The sequence below is a fragment of the Petromyzon marinus genome, chromosome 40 (genome assembly GCF_048934315.1).
Source record: "Petromyzon marinus isolate PM22_M1 ecotype Great Lakes invasive population chromosome 40, UKy_Petmar_22M1.pri1.0, whole genome shotgun sequence".
Taxonomy (NCBI): Eukaryota; Metazoa; Chordata; class Hyperoartia; order Petromyzontiformes; family Petromyzontidae; genus Petromyzon; species Petromyzon marinus.
In genome coordinates this window covers 11,861,717-11,874,410 of record NC_133706.1, presented here as the reverse complement: position 1 = coordinate 11,874,410, position 12,694 = coordinate 11,861,717, and the positions used below count along the sequence as shown (strand labels likewise).

At 47.9% G+C, this 12,694-nt stretch overlaps 1 protein-coding gene across 4 annotated transcripts in view; it reads left to right on the top strand.

Moving 5' to 3' along the window:
• Positions 1-5,602, top strand: part of LOC116950595 (monocarboxylate transporter 2-like) — a 39,645-nt gene extending 34,043 nt beyond the window's left edge. For all 4 annotated transcript variants that reach the window (XM_032968496.2, XM_032968497.2, XM_032968498.2 and 1 more), the window contains exons 5-6: positions 589-1,122; positions 2,509-5,602. In XM_032968496.2, the coding sequence (XP_032824387.1) occupies positions 589-1,122; positions 2,509-2,786 (812 nt within the window). In that variant the 3' untranslated portion in view covers positions 2,787-5,602. The remainder of the gene's footprint in view (positions 1-588; positions 1,123-2,508) is intronic.
• Positions 5,603-12,694: the final 7,092 nt, after the last annotated feature.

Here is a 12,694-nt window from a genome sequence, read left to right as displayed (position 1 = left end):
ATCCTTGTGGAAATTGGGACATGCTGAATTGCAATAACATTCGGGAATGACTGCCCTTGACATGCTTCATAAATTCTGCACATCCACTGCCAGTTGCAAAAAAACGCAGCGGTCTGGTGCCTCCACGCTCGCTGGGCCCCTCGACAGAAGCGAGACAGCTTGGGACAGCATCACTCAGCTCCCTCCGTCAGGACGGCGAGACTCGGCAACCACGCACGAGCAGGGGTCTAGCACGTTGACCACTGCGACCCCTTGAGTAGAGGCCGTTAATCTGACGGTTGATCCTTGAGTGTGGCACAGAGCGTGGGAGGCCTTTGCTGTGCTGTGGCTCAGGGTCGCCACCTTTTCCACCGAAGACCAAACCCAGATATCTCTCAGTTGGCTTAGGCCTATTAAAACCGTGCCGTATGCTGCAATCAATCTCAACACAATACTGGAACTTGATCTCGGCACAAATCGCTTCCGGCCACCCGAACACGGATCTCAGTTCTTGGACTGTCCGGGTCAAACCCATCGGCGCATTGTGAGCTTATTAATAGAGATACAAGTGTTACATCTTAACGGATGACTCTGTTTGTAACTGCGCAGAGAGCGAGGGGTCCAAGGCGGCCGAGCCGGAACCCGGCATTCTGGCCACCATCAGCCGTCTGCTGGACCTCACCCTCTTCCGGCACCGTGGCTTCCTCATCTACCTCGCCGGCAACGTGCTGCTCTTCTTCGGGCTCTTCGCGCCGCTCATTTTCCTGGCGCCGTACGCGAAGCACATGGGGGTGGACCAGTACTCGGCCGCTTTCCTCCTCTCCATCCTGGCACTCGTGGACATGGTGACGCGCCCGCTCACGGGCATCCTGGGAAACCTCAAGTTGGTGCGCCCGCGCATCCAGTACCTCTTCAGCTTCTCGCTCATCTTCAACGGCTTCTGCCACCTCATGGGGCCCATGGCCACGGACTACGGCGGCCTCGTCATCTACGCCATCTTCTTCGGCATCGCGTTCGGCATGGTGAGCGCCATGCTGTTCGAGACGCTCATGGACCTGGTGGGCGCCGCCCGTTTCTCCAGCGCCGTGGGGCTCGTCACCATCATCGAGTCGTGTCCCGTGCTGCTCGGCCCGCCCATCGGAGGTGAGCGACTCGCCGGGAGACTCGCCGGTTCTCAACGCTCAACGCTCGCCGCTTGCCGCCCGTAGCGCGAGGGTTGATGCAGTTCGGGAATTTCGCGATGCGACGATGATCGCGGTGACATCGGTTCACGGTTTTCTGGATAACTTTTCGCCTCCCATAGGATCCCCATGATTTCGACGAACGTTCAAATCTTGCCCATAATAGAGGTTTTTGGGTTAGATCGCGTAAATATATAAAAGTGTCGTTAAAACCCGCCACCACCCCACGCAGCCAACTAGTAAGGGTTGTCACGTAAACAGAACATGGCCAATTCGTCACTAGTACAGCACTAACCGGTGTGTTGGAGAGCCAAGCCACAACATTTACAAACTGAGTACGACGTTTTGCCAGTAATAACAACTAGCTTCATCAGGCGACAGCCAGATTTGTGGAGAAGTCCACCTGTTTCGTTCCTTATATAGAGGCGTAGGTGTGTTGACCACCCTTCTGCGCTCTTTGAATCTCTGCAACCCTTACTAGTTGGCTGTGTCGGGTGGTGGCGGGTTTTATATATTTATGCGATCTAACCGAAAAATCTCTATTATGGATGATATTGGTCGTGAAAGCCTACTACGTGTTCAAATTTTGATTAACGGTAGTTTACGTTGTGCACGCGGGTGCCAATTTCGGCCTATTACTACCGCTCGGAATAATGCATCGAACATGTAATTCCTATATCCGATCAGCAGTTAGTTCGGTGAACAGTAGTTTTCATGGAAGGGATTAAAAACTCTAACCGAGGAGTATCAGTTTGTGATCGTAATTGATCGTTGACCCTCCCCACCACCAACAACAGTCGAATAAATTATAGTGCCAAGTGTGGTAATGTTTTAGCGTGCCATTGTTGCTTCAGCTCACATTAGCGATGTTTATACACATTTATACAAACACACATTTACGTGGGTAAATGTACGTATCATTTTACGGCATAAATAAACGTTATATATTGAATCGTCAACAATATATGTTGATTGGACCTTTTGGTGAAAAAAAAATCCGTGAAGTAAATTTATATTTTTTATTCTACTGAATGCTAACTAAAATGCATGGTGGAATTCCACATTCCTCTGGCGGGGGGGGGGGGGGGCGCACCATAGGACAACCACTGTTGACTTCCCCACAAAGTGGTATCTATTTAATCAAACCCCAGAGAGAGGGGATTATGGTCTGAGTCAACCCACTCACCGACCCCTGAGTCCAAAAACGAGGATTTTATCTCGCAAGTTTTTAGACTGCGAACCGCTCGTCGCTCTCGCGCTGAGCCACCGGGCCGATAACGTGACCGCGCGACGTCGACCATTCGCCGTTCGCGACAACTTTTTTGAGCCGCGCGTTTCGCCCCGGCAGGCATGCTGGTGGATGTGACGGGCGAATACAAGTACATGTTCTACGTGAGCGGCGCCATCCTCTGCGTCGCCGGCATCTTCCTCTTCATCGCCAACTTCATCAACTACCGCCTGCTCGACCGCGAGCGCGAAGCGGCCGAGCGCGGCACCGAGCTCGCCGAGGCCGCCAGCTTCCTCAACGGGCCGGGCTCCGCCGAGGGGGCCCGGGGAGGGCCGCCGGGGTCCGAGGCCGGGGCGGCAGGGCCTGTGCCCCTGGCCCCCGGGGAGAGCAACGCGTAGTGCGTGTGCGTGCGAGTCGCGGTGGTTGGCGTTGGGTGGGGGGCCGGCCACGAGCGCCGCATTGCTACAACGTAATGAAGGCCCTAAAGGTTTGCCCGACACATGCATCTAGCAAAGAGGACAGCAGCTCAAGTGCATGTACGGCAACGCCGTCACCCATCTGGTGCCAGTGTCGCCCGTACGGGTGTCACTGTCGCCAGCACGGTGCCACCGTTGCCCGTACATTGCCACTGTCGTCCATATGGTGGCAGTCACCCGTACTGTGTTACCGTCACCCACATGGTGCCACTGTCGCCTGTACGGTGTCACTGTCCCCTGTACAGTACCAGCCACCTGTACAGTGTCACCGTCGCCTGTACAGTATTACTGTCCATAATACGTAAAGATTTTTGGGTTAGATCGCGTAAGTGTGTTAAACCGGTGGGCTGAAGAAGTAACTAATTGGCACTTTGTTAACGTGACACATTTTTTACTGATTGGCCGTGTCAGGTGGTGGAGGGCTGCGACACATTGATACTTACGCGATCTAACCCAAAAACCTTTATTATGAATAATACTGGTCGCGAAAGCCTACGTGTTAAAGTATTACTGTCACTCTTTGTGTTACTGTCTCGTGTACAGTGTCACTGTCGCCTGTACAGTATTACTGTCATCTGTACAGTGTCAATGTCATCTGTGTGACATGTTTCGCAGCTCATCGAGTTGGGTCCGTGTGGGACGTAACTGGAATGTCACCGCTCTGTATTGCCCTTTACAGTTATGCGAATTCAACATCAACGCTGCTACCGAGCGCAAAACAGTAGCAAGGTGGCCTCCGGAACGGAAGGTTCGAACCGGGACGGTTTGGCCAACTGCTGGCACTAACGCACTGCCCACGTAGCCAACCTCAAGGGCTTCCTGGGAGTTTTCGTGCATCGGTGGACATTTCATTAGCTGATAGTTATATCTGAGTGTTTAGATTAATGAGAACCGAGTAAATGAGAAACCATTATTAACTGTTGAAAGAATCAAGTAAGATATTGCATGCATTTGTCACTCGCAGGAAACATCACCCGTGTGCCCTGAGATTGGGTTAGTTTATTTTGCAATTACATTGAGTAAATTGTGAGTGATGACCACGACATAGTTCTCAAACGTCCTTCAATTCATCCCCTGATTTGCAAATCTGCTACATTTTTTTTTAAATGTGGCAGATTTACACATTTAGGGCTTTCTGCCTTGGCTCTCAGTTGTGCCATTTGGCCAGGACAACACGGATCTGGGTTGCGATTGCGGTGGCGGGTTTAACGGTACATTTATATGTACGTGATCTAACCCAAAAAACCCTCTATTAAGGGTTGCGATTCTTTGCCAAATTAAATGGCCGGATGGTCAGATAGTTGCATACACACACAAATTCAACACGTAGGCTGGCAAAATCGCCCGATGAAGCTGGTTGTAATTACCAGCGAAAAGAACGTCGTACTCAAGTTATAAATGTTGTGGGTTTTCTCTCCAACACACCGGTGTATGCTTAAGTAGTAACTTATTGGCACGTTTTGTTTACGTGACAAACCTTACTTATTGGCCGTGTCGGGTGGTCGTGGGTTAACAACACATTTATATTTACGCGATCTTACAAAAAAGAAACCTTTATTATCTCTAACGACGAATTGAACACGAATATTTTTTTAATGAATAGCTAGAAAATCACCTGCAAGGCTGTTTGGTTAATCTAGGAGTTTAATTCATTTTATCAATGCGCTTTTTAAAAAAAAATAATTTTAAGAATTTCTGCATTTTTCGTCGTGTCGTGCCGTTTATTCTTCGCCGGCATCTTTTTGGATGGTTATTTTCCGTCGCAAAGGGTGTTGAGAAATGTTAGATCGTGTTATCTCAATTTCCCGATTTGATAAACTCCGTATCTCTTTATTGTATGACACATTATTCTGTTTGAATGTCCTGCCAATGAATACGAAACCAAAACCTCAAGTGTAATTGAAAGCGGAGTACAAGAGGCGATGCCATGGATTTGAGAGATATGAAAACACTAGGTAAGAAACATTCTATATTTTATGAACACCGTAACATTTCCTACATTAAAGTATATATTTGTCTGTACAATTTTTGGGTTTTAAGTCACAAAATCAGAAGAAATTTGTAATTTTATAGCTATGGAGTAAGTGCCACTACTGGGGCCGCCACGGTGGCGAGATGTTTACTCCCTCGCCTGTATTACAGAAGGTCGTGGGTTCGACCCCGACCCTGACGCCTGGTGCGTGGATTTTTCCCATCCACATGGAGAAACGTGGGTTTCGTACATTTGGCTCCCATACGTTTCCACACGATAAGCCACTTCGTTGAGCTATCATTCGTGGCCAGGTCGCATCTGAAAAAGAGCTGTATTGCTCAGTGGACCTTACCTGGTAAAATTAAAAGTTGAGTTTATTATGGCGAAAAGCGGTAAAATATTCCACCTGTATGGTCTTAGATTAAAAACGTGGAAATTTGGGTTGGCTGAAAAATATTCCTGGGGCCAGAGGCAGCAAGTGCATGCTTAGGGCCCAGGCAGCTGTCCCATGTCGATGTCTAAGCCCAGCACCTGGCCCACAAATCATTTGAGGAAAATTAATAATACAAAAATTTGCCCAGTGCAGAAGCATCGAGTCGACCGCAGAACCGCGTGCTTGGCGTGAGAACTGCGATCGCTGAGAGAACGCAGCGTCCGGAATGCGTTGCAGGTGACGCAATATGTTGCAACATCACTGGACATCTGTGAAGGAAGAGCTTTATAGCTCGTCGGATTCTTCCAGCTATAAATAAATATTCTGATTCTGTGTGTGACCGAGACGAGTTGGACTGGAGCGAGTGTGACTGGAATGAGGGGCGTGACACAGCTCCGCACCGATAGCTTCAAAACATCCATTGCTGTGGCTCCCATCTCGTGCCCACCTTTGCAGACAGCCACAATCCTACAGCGTATGTTTATTCTCAAGCAGTTTGTCTACTTAATCACGAACCAGGCTCAAGCCTGTTGGCATTGTCAATGCAACATTCTTCATGCGGGGCGGGGGGGGGGCGAGTATACATTAATCCAGAGCCAGATCAAGGGAAATCCCCTCCATCCCTCCTATCCAGTCACACCCTGGGTGAGACTCATTACGGCAAACTGTCACACTTAAGTGTTGCAGGGTTTAATGTTGAGGACTGAGGTTCAGAGTGTGGGAAAGGAACGTTGTCTAGTTCGTGAGAATACATTTTGTTATTTGATCGAATTAAAGATCAATGTTGGACATTCCAAAACAACTCCCTCGTGCTCAGAGAACGTGGTTCTTTCTGTCATACACAAGAGCAATTATTAGTAATGCTAATATGTATACTGTCAATTTAACAACTTAACAGCCCTTAGTAATAAGCGGCGTGTTCTTGTACAGCCTGATTTGTCTTTGTGATGTCAGCTTGGATCAATAGCCCCTTGGTGCTATAAATATTTAGAAACACGCGTTTAGAGTGTTTGGCTGCTATAAATTTCCACGTCATAATCCACTTCGTTCAGCTGTCATTTATGGCCAGGTCGCTTCTGAAAAAACTACATAGCTCAGTTGGCCTTGGCTGGTAAAATAAACAAAAATAGTTTAATTTTAACTGTGATGTGATACACCTCTGCAATTATTTAGCTTGGACAATTATATTATTTATACCTCTACCCTATTGGCGTGCAGACATTTTCATGCCATTTGTAAAACTTCTACTGATGCATGTTAATAGTTTAGAAAAGGGACAGTACAAGGAACCTCCCTTCCCATGTCAAGACAAAAGTGTGCATTAACTTTGAAAGGACCGCATGTAACCAAACATGCACGTGTGATTTAAGATTATAACTGACCAGGGTTAATGAAATCTCTATTGGAATGAGAACCTTGCTAAATGCCACACACTTCGGTCTTGGCGTACGCTGGGGACCCGCACGTCCCCGCGGGTGTCCGCGCGATGCCAGCTGGACCCGCACGTACTCGCGCCTGATGGATCCGCATGTATCCGTGGGTACCCACGCATTGGTGAATAGCTTCCGCCATCAAAGTAATCGTCGTACAAAGGTGTAACAACCGTGCTGCCTTAACGCTTCCTGTAGCCACTCGCCTCTGCTGGATGTTTCAAATTTTGAAAACCAGAGACCAGTGCCGTTTCAGCAGATTTAGATGGACAAAAAAAAACTATTCTTTATAAAACGTGAAATTCTGAAACTACCGTTTGATTTCTTTTTATACCCTAAGAACTTGCACATGTCTCACAAGAATGTTGATCTATGATTAAGCGAATTAACGATGGCCGTTTGCCACCGTGGTACATTTTACAAGGTGCAATGCACGCATGTTTTTGGGGCAGAGCCGATCTTTGGGGCCCATTCGTGTCTAGGCCAGGGGATGACAACTTGCGGCTCGGGTGCCGCATGCGGTGGGCTCTTTTGCTTAAAACACAACTTCACATGAAGATAAGCAAGCCATTACACGTGACAAGGAATGGGTCGCTGTGGAATGTCTCGGTGATGACAAAATGCGTAGTATTGTTCAAGAACAAGGTGGGGGAGGGGGGGTGGATAACAAAATTAAATAGACGCAGTTTATGCGTCTCCACTTTCACCTCCGTCTTGCAGTTTCCAATGTGCTCAAAGTAGTGGCCACGTCTTTCCTGCAACCAAATCTCTTACGATGTCGTGAGTCGTCAGGTCAATTCTCCTGTTGGGTCTCCCTCTCTTTCCGGCGTACTTCCATGTTTCCCCCCAAACAACAACAACACCGCACTTTAATTCTCATTTTGTTGTCCATCCGACATGTGTCCAAGTGGTGCCAGTGTCCTCGTCACGGCCCGCATCATCAGCCTGCCTTCTTCTTTCAGGCTGCCTTCTATGCTGCAATCTTTTTATTCCTTTTACGTGTCCAGGACAAACTCTTTATTCGATGTAAACTCTCTCACTCCATGTGACCCCTAAACGAAAGCGATCTCTCCTCCTCCTCCTCCAGAGCAGCAGCAGCAGCAGCAATGTCTCTGCCATCCAGGGCTGTTATTATCCAATAGGCACAGAAGGTACTATGCCTAGGGCCTACAGAAACTATAGGGCCTGCGAAAAACATATTTGTACTACGTTCTTTTGTTTGTATGATAAAAAAACACGTGAGAATAGGTTTCCACTTGTTTCTGGTAACAAAAAAAACTTGAACAAAAGATATTTATAGAGCAATGATATTGGCACAGTGTATACACAAGGAGGCAGTCATGTCAATCGGTTTTTTGTTCATAAGATGAGAGAAATGAACGCCGGAGATGAACTTTTCGAGATTGTATCAAATTGAAAAATTAGCACGTAAAATCTTAAAATTGTGTTTTTTGGACAACCTCATATCTCAATAGAGAGTAGTGCAAGAGAAGGCAAAGGCGTTGTTGTGCTGCGCGTGAAACAAGCGGAGTGACAGCGGTGGTCGTAGCAACATGGGGCGGCAGTTTCAACCGTAGAGAGTGATCACTGAAGGCCGACGAAACACAAGTGCCTTGGGCCAACAAGAACATTAATCCCGCCCTGCTGCCACCGTCGAACCAGCCAAGAAACCTCTCTTCTCTCTCCTCCCTTCGTTAAAGCAACCTCCCTCCCCCAGCTCAGTTGGCTGCTGGCTGGCCTGGTCGAGTGGCAAGACAAACTAGCACCCACCACAAGGGGACAAACTTAAAAACACATCGGCAAGCCACGGTTGTAATGCAATTGTGGGTGGGGGGTAAAGGACAAAAAAAATCGACAAAACAAACCATTTACCGATCGCTTTCTATGACTGTACAAAAAACAAACCCTCTTGCTAGACAGAAATAACATGCCACGCCACCAGGCATCTCGCTGGGAGTGTTTGTGTGCGCGCGCCGGTTTTAAACATTAAGGCAGAGGTGTCCAAACTCTTTTTCCCGAGGGCCACATACAGAAAAATAAACGAAGGACTGGGCCACTCACTAGACGTGAGGTATACTGCCTCACTTCTCATGTACTAATATTGGCAAAATCAATCAAAGGTAGGTAAATTACGTTTGATAATTGAACATGTTTGAAGAAAAAAAAGCCTCCATCATTGCTCTCCATTAGTAGATTTTCATTTTATTTTTTGCAAAAAGGTTTATTTTTGCAAAAAGGTTCATTGTACTGTATGAAGGGAGAGACAAGAAGAGAAATAGGGGATGTGGATATTTCAAGCTTATTACACAAATAAATTATTGGGCTTGTTAACACATCAACTAACGTTTGTTAAAAAATTGTCATCAACTTTAATTGACTGAATTTATTAAGTAATTGGGCTTATTAACAAATGAAAACTGCGTGTATTTTTTTAACTCCCCTGTAATGGGAAGAATGTTGCGCTCAGTGGAAGCAGTGATGCTGCGCTTTGGTCTGAAGGATAGCTGGCAGGTCAGGAGGAGTAAGTTTGGTGGTTGAGATGCGAAGGACGTCAAGGAGATGTCTGTCGGTCGTTCTGGTTCTCAGTCTGCTTTTGTTCAGCGTTAACAGAGAGAATGTCTGCTCACACATGTATGTTGAGCCGAACAGACTCATCATTCGTTTTGCGTGGCGTCTCATCAGAGGAAACTTGGCCTTTTCCAAGCTCCGGTAGAAGTCAGGTAGGGAGAGAAGCTGATGCTGATTCTTCAGAGAATCATCACACTGAATTTCGATCAGTTCTAATTGCAGACTCTCCTCCACTTCTTCTGCATCCATTGTAAACGGAGCCACAAACAGTGTGATTTCCTTCTCAATGACAGAAAAATCTTGGAAGCGCTGACTGAATTCTGTCATGAGAGATGTGATCACAGACACATATTCTCCCATTTTTGCAGAGAGCTTGGCATTTGGAAATGCGCATTTGATTTGGGTCAGCGTGGGGAAGTGCGCTACATTGAAGTTGCGCAGTTGTGACTCGAAGAGACGGAGCTTCGCATGGAATGCTTTCATGTGCGCATACAGCTGTGGTACCAGCTGCTCTTTGCCTTGTAGTCTCTTGTTCAGGGTGTTGAGATGATCAGTGAGCTCAACTAAAAAAGCCAGGTCTGCCAACCATAAAGGGTCACTGATCTCATGGAGAGGTCTGCCCTTTTCTTTCAAAAACTTGTCGATATTTGATCTCGGGGAATAAAACCGCTGCAGCACGGAGCCACGACTGAGCCAGCGCACTTCAGAATGGTAGAGTAGGTCCCCGTATTCAGCATCGACATCAGAGAGGAACGCTTGAAATTATCTGTGGTAAAGCCCTCGTGCACGAGTTATGTTGACAGTTTTCACAACTGTGTTCATCACATCGCCAAGCTGGATTATCTTGGCACAGAGGGCTTCTTGGTGGATGATACAGTGCATTTTGACAGCCTCACCTCCGCTCTCCCGCACCTTGGCACTCACCGTAGAGGCCATTCCTTTGCGCTCGCCTGTCATTGCTGGAGCCCCATCCGTTGTGATTCCACACAGCTTGTTCCATTTAAGTCCAGCCTGGTCAATTGCATCTGACACAGCTTCAAACATTTCCTTCCCAGTTGTTGTCCCCTTTAGACTCCGAAGATCGAGCAGTTCCTCCGTTATGCAAAAATTATCAACTCCCCGCAAAAAAAAATTAACAGCTGTGCAGTGTCCGTGGCATCTGTGCTCTCATCACATGCAATCGAGTAAAAATCGAAAGCACAAGCTTTATCTGACACTTGCTGTTTTAAGTTAGCCGACAAGTCTTCATTTTGCCGCACAACCGTATTTCTGGACACACTAACATGGTTTAAATCCTGCATTTTCTCCGGGCACATTATTCCCACGACTTTAGTGAGGCGCTGTTTTATGAAGTCACCGTCTGAGAAAGGTTTCCCGTGTAGGGCAATGAGTTGAGCTACTTCATAACTAGCTATTGTTGCATTTTCTTGAGCTGTGTTAGCACTGAAAACAACCTGCTGCTGCGTTAGCAGGCTAGCTGGCATTTGCTTTACCTTCTCTCTCCGCTCGGCGCCAGTGTAGGACGTGAAGGTCTGATGTTTCGTTTCATAATGCCGTCGTACATTGTACTCTTTCATCACGGCAACACTCTCATTACAAATCAAACACACTTCCCCTTGGTTTCTATGAAAAAATATTCATTTTTCCACCGAGTCTGAAATTTTCTGCACTCGCTTGCAATCTTGCGTCTCTTCGGTTCCGGCATTTCTGGTGACCCTAAGCAATTTTTTTCTTCGATTGCTTGCTTTGTGGAGACGCTGCCTTGTTCAAGACAATAGCGCCACCTAGTGTTTAAACTAAGAAGTGCAATACAGTGGGCCATAGTCTATTATATTTTTAGACTGATACGGGCCAATTAAAAATGGGGCTACACGGGCGCGTTGTGACATGTGTAGTTTATAGATTGATGGGGCTACACGGGCGCGTTGTGACACGTGTAGTTTATAGATTGATGGGACTACACGGGCGCGTTGTGACATGTGTAGTTTATAGATTGATGGGGCTACACGGGCGCGTTGTGACACGTGTAGTTTATAGATTGATGGGGCTACACGGGCGCGTTGTGACACGTGTAGTTTATAGATTGATGGGGCTACACGGGCGCGTTGTGACACGTGTAGTTTATAGATTGATGGGGCTACACGGGCGCGTTGTGACACGTGTAGTTTATAGATTGATGGGGCTACACGGGCGCGTTGTGACACGTGTAGTTTATAGATTGATGGGGCTACACGGGCGCGTTGTGACACGTGTAGTTTATAGATTGATGGGGCTACACTGGCGCGTTGTGACACGTGTAGTTTATAGATTGATGGGACTACACGGGCGCGTTGTGACATGTGTAGTTTATGTCACAACCGCAGCATGGCTCTTCCATGTCACATTATGATGAATGCGGCAATCCGCGTGATACCGAGAAAAGAAGCCTCACTGAGTCTCGACTTTTTTTTAGTGGGGGAGTCCTGCCAAATTTTCGCAGTAGGTGGCGATGTAGCTGCTGCTGCGTATGATAATAATAATACCCAAGGAGTCATTTGCAGGTAATATTTTTTGCATTTGGATGTTTGACCAATGGCCGTTTTCATCATGTTGTTTTTAGCTATGGCAGGATACAGACAACGAGAACACACAGCACACTGCAGGGAGCCCGAGTCACTGAATGTCTAATCCGGCTCAGAGTTGTGATTGTGTGTTTGGCCCCTACAAGTCCTGGAAAAAGGTGTCAGTACACCTCCACACCTTACCTCCACCACACGTTGGGTCTTTAACACTCTGGGCTTGTAATGCCCAACTCACACAGCCACTCACCCCCTCACTCACCCACACACCACCTCAATCACCCCCCTCACTCACTAACCCACACACCCCCTCACTCACCCACACACCACCTCAATCACCCCCCTCACTCACCCACACACCCCCTCACTCACCCACACACCACCTCAATCACCCCCCTCACTCACTCACCCACACACCCCCTCACTCACCCACACACCACCTCAATCACCCCCCTCACTCACTCACCCACACACCCCCTCACTCACCCACACACCACCTCAATCACCCCCCTCACTCACTTACCCACACACCCCCTCACTCACCCACCCACCACCTCAATCACCCCCCTCACTCACTCACCCACACACCCCCTCACCCACACACCACCTCAATCACCCACACCACCTCAAACACCCCCCTCACTCACCCACACACCCCCTCACTCACCCTCCTCACCCACTCACTCACCCACACACCGCCTCACTCACCCCGTCAACGCATCACCCAAACGAAGACAAAGATCCCCCGTAAAGCCTGTAACAAACTGTTGGGGAAAGTGCTGTTAGTGAGCACCTGAGGGCACACAAGGGGGTGGTGGGGGGCCAGCACCACGCCCGGCCACCTTTGTCTCCCTAACGGCGATGTTTGC